This window comes from Anneissia japonica, unplaced genomic scaffold, assembly GCF_011630105.1.
Source record: "Anneissia japonica isolate Jap-2015-1 unplaced genomic scaffold, ASM1163010v1 scaffold1487_len315116_cov162, whole genome shotgun sequence".
NCBI classification, from domain to species: domain Eukaryota; kingdom Metazoa; phylum Echinodermata; class Crinoidea; order Comatulida; family Comatulidae; genus Anneissia; species Anneissia japonica.
In genome coordinates this window covers 189,355-200,120 of record NW_022732104.1, presented here as the reverse complement: position 1 = coordinate 200,120, position 10,766 = coordinate 189,355, and the positions used below count along the sequence as shown (strand labels likewise).

General features: G+C 35.2%; 1 protein-coding gene and 1 long non-coding RNA gene across 3 annotated transcripts in view; one reads left to right on the top strand and one right to left on the bottom strand.

The window, feature by feature from the left end:
* Window positions 1-3,407, top strand: part of LOC117115581 (alanine--tRNA ligase, cytoplasmic-like) — a 42,189-nt gene extending 38,782 nt beyond the window's left edge. The window contains exons 18-19 of one of the 2 annotated variants that reach the window (XM_033259440.1): window positions 426-512; window positions 2,080-3,407. In XM_033259440.1, coding sequence (XP_033115331.1) covers window positions 426-512; window positions 2,080-2,265 — 273 coding nt within the window. In that variant the 3' untranslated portion in view covers window positions 2,266-3,407. Of the gene's footprint in view, window positions 1-404; window positions 513-2,079 lie in introns of both variants that reach the window. The other variant, XM_033259439.1, reaches the window with a different exon arrangement.
* On the bottom strand, window positions 2,822-5,839 carry LOC117115583. Its single transcript, XR_004446574.1, has 2 exons — window positions 5,156-5,839; window positions 2,822-5,054 (listed from the first exon to the last, which is right to left on the bottom strand). It is a non-coding gene; the product is annotated as an uncharacterized LOC117115583 (long non-coding RNA).
* Window positions 5,840-10,766: the final 4,927 nt, after the last annotated feature.

Below are 10,766 nucleotides of genomic sequence, written 5' to 3'. Positions count from 1 at the left end.
TTCTAAGAGAGGGGAGCAGCCAGTGCCTCAATCGCCAGGGAGACTAAAGGGGGAGGAGAGATTAAGAGAAATTGAGTAATTGAATGTAAAAAGGTATGGGACTTAGAAAATCTTTTGGTTTTGCATTTAAGCTGTGAATAATTGCTTCCATTGCGTAGACTTTTACCATGAGATTGTTGTTGGGTAGGGGAAATCAGATCAGCAGAATGATTAGTAAGAGAAAGGCCTTTAGCAAATTAGAGGCAGTGTGCTGCTCTCCTCTCATAGAGGGGGTCCAAATTACAAAGAGTTCTAGCATGTTCATAGGTCTGATAGTTCTTTCCTAAAATAATGGTGACAGGTCTTATGTATCCTGTATAAATAGCACAAAGTTCAACTGTGCTCAGTCATACTGTATTTTTCAGCTTTTAGTTGGTATTCTTAAGGAAGTGAGCAGCCAGAGGCCATGTACTGCAATAATGCTGCTGTCTTCAGGTATGGATAGGTTATCCTGCTACACCCTAGTGCCAAAGGTATGTGGAATTGAACTTTAAACTTGGTTTCCGTACAATCGCTACACTTTCGCTACAAGTGCATATCTTTGCACTGCGTAGCTGTCCCTGGGAATGCTCCTTGATTCAACTGACCAATCAGCGTCGCTAAAGGAATCGGCGGTAGCATGTAGCAATTTTTATGGAAACCAGACTGTTATTAAAACACAGCAATAAATTTTGTAGAGGAAAAAATAAGAACATACTGTACATGGATTAATAGTATAAAAAATTGTTATGAAAAATTAAGCATAGTAAAGAGAATACAAAATGCATATATTAAAATATTTTAGAATAAATGATATTACATCATATAATATTAGATAATATGATCATGACCATGATCTTCACAAAACAACTCTATACCTTTAAACTAAAACACAGCAATAAATGTTGTATTGGAAAAAATAAAAATGTACCTGGATGATTGGTATAAAAAATTGTCTATGAAAAAAAAAACATAGTAAAGAGAATACAAAATGAATATATTAAAATATATTAGAATAAATTATACTACATCATATAATATTAAGACAACTTTAATTGAACGATTGAAATAGAAAATGTTCAATAAGATAAATAATACATAAGCATACGCCATTTGCCAAAAAAAAATCAGAAATTTCCTAAAAAATTTTAATTTAAAATCTTGAATAACTCTACCAAAAGAATCAAATATGTAATCTCCCAACCAAACCAAAAAAAAAAAAAAGCTTTTGTTGATTCGTGGTCATTTTTCACAACACTTTTTCGTTCTACTGAAAAGTACTTTTAGTTGAAGAGAGTTATGGTCGATGCAAATACTGTATAACATTCTATATTCAAACACTGTTTGTATACACGTTTCCCTCCAATTAGAGCCAACTTCTGGGGTCCACGGTTGCCATGGTCTTTTAGCAGCTTTTGTCTCTAACTAGAATCATAAAGATAAACAGAATTTTTCGAAGGTAAAGGAAAAATATAGTTTTGTGTATATAAGCGGCTAGGCTTTATATGTTTACCAGATGTTTCGTAAGGCCGAGGGCCTGGTAATTCAGCTAACTTGACAGATAACCCTTGAGTTATTCGCCGCTAAGGACACAAAAGACATTTCTTTAATTTGGGACCACAGAAAAGTGGTCTTTAATTTGAGGGAGACCTATATTTATTTATGTGTTGTCTACACAAACGTAATTACATTCACCGCTTAGGACACAAAAGACATTTTGTTAATTTGGGACCACAGAAGAGTGGTCTTTAATTGGATGAGTCTTTAATTAGAGGGAGAACTATATTTATGTGTTGTCTACACAAACATAATTAGAATAATACTATTACTGTATTATTATATTTCATGCTACAGTGATAATTTAGTCAGAAAAGGGATAATAAAATGAAAGAGTGAGAAAATCACATTGTTGACTAATCAAATATTAAATGAAATAAATTTATTCTATTTTTTATTTAAGTATACTGAAATAAAGTACAATATTACAAAAACAGAATAACACTTCAGCACCTCATAATAAGCTGTTGAAGCTGTTTACATTGACTTTTGTTTCTTTGACAGGAATTGATCCAAGTGGGTGTCAAGGCAAATGAGTGGGCACTTGCAGTAAACCATCTGATTAATGGTAAAGGTGGTGGTACAGAATCGTTATGTTGTTACCAAGGAAACATGTTCCCAATTGATCAAATCATAGCAGCAGCAGAACATTTTGTATCTAGCAAAGTTGCCAGAGTGAGTGACCTCTGAAAGCCACCCAAAGAGGGAGCTAGCCAATACTATGAACCTATGAAAATTAATATCTGTATCATGACGACTCTGACATATGGCTATTGTTTTTCTCAGCCACAGTGCATAGAGACTATGTATTATGTGCTATACAAGTCCCCAACCTCTACCATTACTATTTACTTATGCCGAATTACCTGTGCGTACACGGTAGTGATGGCTACGCCCTCTTAAAATTGGAGGTGTGCACCTTCTTCCTCCCCTTCACGTTCGTGGATGTTCATTTATTAAGTTTTTGTTTCTTTGTGGCTAAAAGCGCTTTGTTTCCAGTTTCTACTGTGACACTATACAAGTACATGACCATTAGCCATTACAGTTGGCACTAGTTATTGAAAGAACGAGAGAGTGCTATGGTGAATATAATCTGGGAGATTAATGCTAAGCAAACCAAAATATACTACTCAGGATGACAAATTTCAGAAACTGAACACATTACAATTTCATAAGGCCAAAAAAAAAAAAATTGTTGTGTTGTCCTTAAATGGAAAAAAAAAAATCTATTTTTTGGGTTTTTTTTCCTAAGGCCTCGTAGCTAATATGTCTAAATGTTAGGCAACACTTTCTCAATATTATATCAACGTCACATATACAATAGACTATGAGTTCGTGATTTAGTATTCATATTTCTTTTGATTTCCGAGTGAGGAAATCATCCCTAGCCGGTACATCTTATCGGAATCGTACATAATCCTTATTTTGTATGGTATTGAACCTATGGGGAAAGTAACCTTTTTCAGTTCATTAATACCGAATGTTTTAGCTAATTTTGATAGGGGCATAGGCAAAAAAGAAAGCAAATCATTAAATCGAATCGAGGTATCCTTTTCTTTGACTGAAATTAACTTTCCGTCCCTAAAAACAACTTCCGGAAAAACGCCGTAAGAGTGTAAGAACTGAATAATGAAATAATTATCATAACCCTGAAAATTATTGGCAATACATATTACATTTTGATTGTAAGAATACTACTTTAAATAAGTATTCACAAAACTGAAAACAGGCATCCTCCCCGTCAAAAATGTTGGTTTTATCCTCGCAAATTCGCATTGATCAGAATCTTGATCATCGTTAATACAATTTAAACAGCTTTTTTGAAGTATAAATTTGGATTGTGAACCCCACTCTGTACATTCAAAATCAAAAAAGATATTTTTCCACATTGTTAACCACCTTTTCATGTAACAAAGACGACAAGTCTCTGTCATCCTTCTGCAAACTCTACATATTCCTTACAATTATGATCTTTCTTAATATAGCGATTACAATTTCTACATAGTTTTTTGCTATCGCAAACAGTAGTATTACCTTTTTTGATTATCAAAACATTTAATTTTAAATGAGCGTAAGCCGTCATTACATTCGACAACGGTAGATGGGTCTACAGAAGGGATACACTAGTGAGAATGCATACCGTAACTCGCATAAAAATTTACAGTTATGTTCATATTTATGATTATAACCCTTGAAACAATTAAAGATTACAAAAAAAATAAATAAATAACTTCTAAAAAGGCTGTAAGTTTTGTTATCAAATTACAGTGATTATCGTGGTGATGTGTTTTGCTTTATGATCCTCACTAAAATTACTGAGTGAAGATTTTCCCGAGAAATCACAATGATTTGATAATCAGATAGAACATGTTGAAATTGTTTGAGCTCATTTATCCCACAAAGACCATTATCTACCCCAGCCCTCAATAACAATTGTTCAGCCGCTTCTTTCTGAAGACATCTACCCTTTTTAACGTTTTCCCACCTAGATTTTCATCATCTGCATCTTTAATACGAATTAAACATCTACCATCCCAACATTCTTATCTATACCCCTTTTTTTAAACGATTACCACCACCACCACTAGGCATACAGTAGGAATATGTAAAATGTTGAATTGCAAATCGTCCCCAACTAAAATATTCATATGAGATTGGAGAACTTTTGAAATAGTCTAAATGGTAAGGAAATTGGGATATCTAAACAATTCGCCCTAATAACTGATCTTATATACGATTGTACGTTTTCCAAAACACTATCTAAAACATAATAACAAATTCCGTAAATCGTCAGTAAAATTTCAATGACCCTAACATGTTCTAAGCCTGCTAAAGCGAACATGTTAAATTCCTTATTAAACTTATATTTAAGTTTCCGAATAATAGATAGCTCTCTAACGTACATGTTGTCTAAATCCCTTTACTCGCCCTCATTGCCATCCTCTTCGTCATCAGAATTTGTTAATCGTTTAACACCACGAATAGACTGAAAAACAAAAAAAAATTATATTTAAACCCTGATAATTAATCAAAAGCAGAACATTATTTACCAATTTTTTAACGTGTTTCCCCGATCCCATTTTCATAGTTTTCTTCGTCTTCATGTTCATCTTCATACATCATCTTCTTAAGTTTACCTTGGCCAAGCTGCCGTCTCGCATTGTTTATTACCATCATTATTTAATAATTTGCTATATGCTTTGCTAAGCCTATGTCTCTGAATTTCAAATACTGTATGTTCACAGCAAAACGTATTTTATCATCAGTATCTCCGTTTTCCTCCTCTTCTTCATCGAGATCGTTTAAAAATTCGAACTGTAATAACATTAAAAAAATAATTTCGTACAAAAAAATATATTTAATTGGAAGTTTTAAAGGTAAAAATGTAAATTAAATTGTAACACTTACTGTTACTTAGCATCATCTAACTGCTCTTCGTTAGATCTCCTGTTGTCTTTTCAATTCTTCAAGAAATCAATCTGAAAAAAGTAAATGTGTTAATAAAATATTCTGAAATCAAAATAATTCTACCACGAAAAAATAAATAAATAAATAGGTATAAAAAATATGAACAACTTACCATTTCATTCTTATGGTTTAGAAACTCTAACAGAAAGCCCTCGTAAGCGTCGAGATCCCAGTTCTTGACCTGAACAGTTTCCATGTGAATCTTCGTGGAAACTTCGTTAAATAAACACTTAATTTAATGAAGTTGAAACAACTTAACTATGTTCTTACCCTAAATTTTCTACTAAATGTAGGCCTATAGAACAGGCATAGAAATGTTACATGACGTCAGAAACGGGTTAATAAAACTTGTACAAACCACTGGAAGTCACTGATATCTCTGAACCAGTACAAATCTTGTTTTATATGAACCGATAACAATCGTCCTTTCCTCTTTGTTACAGACGTCAAAATTGTATTCACATAAGCCCGGGCTATTCAAATAATAAGTCACCGTTAGTCACTGATATCTCTAACCTAATTATCATCATGTTTTGTTTTGTTTTCAAGTGCATTGTTCTAAAACACACCTACAAATCTTTACCGGGCTCCTCTGAATCTGTCTGTTCAATGTAACACTTGACATAGCTTATCATTTTGTTTTACAAATGACTAATTCCTGATGTCAAGCGCAAGATTTTTTTATTCGAAAGATTTTTTTTTATTCAATACATTTTTGACAACATATAACACATTAACTACAGTATCATGCTTTCCGTAGTTTACCTACAAAAATGCCTAATTAAGTATCTTATTGCTATTTGGTTGCTCAACTCTAGGAACTTGTAATGTTCGTTAGAAAATGAAAAAAAAAATCTATATTTTATAATAACAATAATAGGTCAATTTATAAGGCGCAAATAAACAAGGTCTCTCAACACCAAATAATAATAATAATAATAATAATAATAATAATAATAACAACAACAACAACAACAGCAGCAGCAGCAGCAGCAGCAGCAGCAGCAGCAGCAGCAGCAGCAGCAGCAGCAGCAGCAGCAGCAGCAGCAACAGCAGCAACAGCAGCAACAACAGCAACAACAGCAACAACAGCGACAACAACAAAACAACAGCGACAACAACAATAATAATAATAATGATAATAATAATAAATATTAAAATAATAATAATAATAATAATAATAATAAAATAATAATGATAATAAAAAACAATAATGATGATGATGATGATGATGGATGATGATGATGATAGATGATGATGGTGGATAAGGATGATGGATGATGATGATGTTGGTTGATGATGATGATGGATGATGATGATTTATGATGATGATTGATGGATGATGATGATGATTGATAATGACGAATGATGATAATGAATGATAATGATGGATGATAGATGATGAGGAGGAGCAAAATTAACCAGACAAGTTTTTAGCTCCGATGAGGAGCTCTGTGAGTACTCTCTTGCTGATTAATAGATCAGTTTTGTATGGGAGGCCGCGGCAGTTAGAACCACTAGAATCACTCGGCTGATTGATTATTGTAAATGATCGTTTTTATATGGGCAGACGTTAGGGCCACTAGAATCTTATCGGAGCTTTCGGGATTACGAGAACTTGTTAAACAACAAATTAAGAATTAACAGACATAAATAACTATATCATACTTAACAAAATTATCTCATACTAAAGAAGGTAAATGAAAATGTTTTCATAGAATTTATAAGGTCCATGGTTTGCACATTCCCGCTATTTTCATACATTCATCTGATATGTATGAACACAACTACGACACATTAAATTTAAAACATGGACACGGTAAACGCATAATTAACTGACTTTTATTAACGTAAATTTATTCAATATGATTTTTTCCACTCTAGTATTTATCACATATTTTATTGGCAATTTCATGTTTTAAATATAAATTTACCCCTCTAGGGGGCACCCTCTATCCCCTTAGCATCTATGACCGGATGTTCGATAACTACGATGCTGACACGAATCGTCCTAATCGATTCTTAGTCCAAAAGCATTAGTGTTTAACCTGGAAATTTCTCATAAAAAGCTAAATTTGTCAGGATAGGTCCAAAATTATGAGTAAAATAACATACTAAAAGTCCTGAAAAATCCTACTGGAGCTTTCCGCAAAATCCAAGATGGCGTCCAAAATGGCCGCCATTTTTATATTATGTTATAACTTCGCAGCCAGACAAGTTGGAAGCACAAATAAAGTGTCTAAATATATGTTATAAGGTACAAGGAATACAATAAAACCGTTATCTGGAGTGTCCAAATCTTATATGTACCACAAAACCAAGATGGCGTCCAAAATGGCCACCATTTTAAAATTTTACAATATTTTTGCAACCATAGGCCTATAAGTTGGAAGTGTCTAAATATATGTTTTAAGGTACAAGGAATATAATCAAACCATAATCTGTACCCCATAGCCAATATGGCGCCCAAAATGGCCGCCATTTTGAAATGTTACACTATTGCAAGCTGGTTAGAACCCAGAAATTTGTAAAGCAAATTGAAGTGTTTAAACATATTTTAAGGTACAAGGAATGCAATATAATCATTATCTAGAAGGTCTAAATCTTATATAGTTAGTACCACAAAACTAAGATAGCGTCCAAAATCCGCCATTCTCAAAAGGTATTGTAGCAACCGGACAATTTGGAAACACAATTGAAGTCAATTACATTCATCATCTGTTACAGTATTTTCAACACTTATGCACTGTTGGTACAATATCATTGTATCATTATTGACATATGTTGGTAAAGTCAGTGGCGTTTGACCACAATATCTATTGCGCATTTAGGTGAAAAAGAGTGCAAGATTCTTGCAACTAAATGTGATGTTGGTAAAACCATCTTGTTTGTACCTACATGACACCCTTTAGAAAAGTGTCAGGCGCAACATGATTCTATTGATCCAACCAATATGGAACTGAGATTCTGCGGCTCGAATGACGACTTTGCTGCAGCAGTAGTTGGAGGCAGATTTTTCAACCTGAAATTATAAACGTCGATAAGGGGGGGGGGGGTCAAATCCTGTTGATGCAGTTGTTTCAATTTTCTGGCTCCATAAGGTTCAGAAAAAAGTTTCCCCAGCTCTTTCAATCATCAAGTTGCCTTTAGTGTTGGATTTCGAACATTTAATAGTTAAAGGATTGCTGGGCCATTGCATCCATGTATTTATGGTTTAAAATCCTCTAATATGGCAAATGGGGCAGCTGACTCTCGATGATAAGTTGTGGTTAAGCTGCTGCCCCAGACCAAAATGTGTTAAACTTTACCTATTGTAAATGTATATTTGTCGAATAAATAAATGAAATGAAATATACCAGTGTCTGCACCGACGACAAATATCCAAATAGAAGTTCTTGTCTGTACTATGAGATAACACGGTTGGAATATGACATAGAATACTCTCCATTTCTTTTGTCACTTCAATTAATAGATTAGCCTTGGGAAATGACAGTACTAGACTCCTTCCAGGTTATTGGCTATTTTTTGGAACCAGCCTTATACCTTACATTGAGTGGCTTCATGGTGGCCTTTCAAAGATCCTAAATAGAATCTCTGCCATGGATTCAGCAGAATCTGCATCAGAATCAGAATCTGCATCAGGTATGTTAGGATTGTAGGTTCACTTAAATAAAGGGAAACTACGCCAGTATCAACTCAACCATGAAGTAACTTTATTCAGCAACGTGAACAACGACACACCGAGAAGGGTCGTCTGCGACACGGTCTCTCGATCCAGTCACTATAGATCAATTCTAACATATTGCGCAATACGCAATAATAGTGTTATAACACCCCGCCCGACTTAGCTATAAACCTATCAAACATGTTCACACACAAGTGTGTAACTTCTTTGTTCAAAATCAACAACAGATTAAACATTTTCATAAACCAAAAAAAAAAACAAAACAATGCCCAAACTGTCCTCATTTGTTTCCAAACAAAGTTCCACCCTCATATTTCCTCAATGAGTCTTCTTAGTGGTTTAATATTACGCTTAGGGCGATCGGCTCTCTGTTGTGGGCGTTGTGCGTTTTCTGTGCGCTGTGTGTCGCTATCCTGATTTGCTTCCAAATTAACTGGTACAGCTTCCTTGTCAGTGGTACATGTCACCATGTAACAACGTATCGCGTAACTGATCGACGTGACGCCTCCACACTTCACCATCTATGCCCACCTTATATATGACAGGGGACCTGTTTGGGCAATGATTGTACCAGTTGACCATTTGTGAGTGTTATTTCGATAGTCCCTGACCATTACCTTCCCTCCATCGCGAAACTGACGGGCAGCTTCCTTTTGACGCGTCATCTTCTGCTGCCTGCCTCTTACTAACTGGCTTAAGTTTGGCTTTATTAGACTCAGCCTCGTTCTAAGATCACATCCCATAAATAGCTGGCAAGGTGCGACATTTGTAGTCATGTGCGATGTAATGCGATAATATAGTAAGAAATTGCTCTAGCGCTTGTCGATGCTTCCTGAGCCAATGGAATGGCGCTGCTTTAGGATTACCTTTAGTGAGTTGGCATCCTACACATTGCTTGGTCAGTTTTCAATTTCTGCATCAGTACCTGGAAACCAAAAGTAACTGCGGACCAGCGCTTTCATTTTTACGACCCCTCCATGGCATTCGTATAACTAGCATAAATCTCTGCAATTTACTTGGTATAATCACTCAATCCCCACATTAGACAGCCTTCGTGAACCGTTATCTCGGTTTGCCTACTCATATAAGGTGAGAGGTTTGGCAGTTTCCCCAGCTCAACCTTCCACCCATTCATTACTGCTTCAACAATAATTGCTATTGTTGGGTCGCGCTGCGTAGCTTGTCTGATCTCTTTAACCATTATTGGTAGCGTCTCAAATTGCTGCGCCAACATTAGTAAGTCCGCCATGTCCTCGCTTTCGGTGCTTTCTGTGACTACTGGTACTCGCGATCAGGGTTGCCAGATAGTCGACAGGCTTCATGGCCAAACACACGCCATCTCACGGCCAAATTCGGCCAAAACTTTTTTTCGATATCGGCCAAAATTCGGCCAGGTTTTAATCCGATTAGAAGACAACAGTGGGTACATTCATTTGAAATACTACAAAAATGACACGAAAATCAGCGGTCATTCGTTTGAAATTGATGAAATTCAAATGATATACACAAAACAATGTTAAAAATAAATCGCCTATGTTCTTTAGTTGCTGGCATGTAAGGTAATTCAGGGCATAGGCGTAGATCCCGGGGGGGATGGAGGGGATATATCCCCCCAATATTTGACAAGGGGGGATGGTCCATTGTATCATCCCCCCAATATTTTGACTATGTATGGGATAAAATGGAGCTTTACACACTTCAAAAGCTGTCTCTCTTCAAAAGACTGTCACAGAAATAATTTGCACTGTCTTATGCGCTTACAAAGATGAAAATTAGCATAATGTATTAATGTTGATAACAAAATTATTTTATCTGGTACCAATCTAAACTCTTCTTTCCTTAGATGTTAGATGTGCTTGCAAAGAGAGCCACATTTCACACTGAATGGTGTGTACGACATCAGTCATGTTATATTAATTCCAAGAATGTTTAAGGTTATATCGGTTGATGAGGAATTTATTGATTAGGCCTATAACAGCAAATTGTATCAATTTATTTTGCAAAAACAAGGTTTCCAGCTTCAGAGGGGGTCACATCC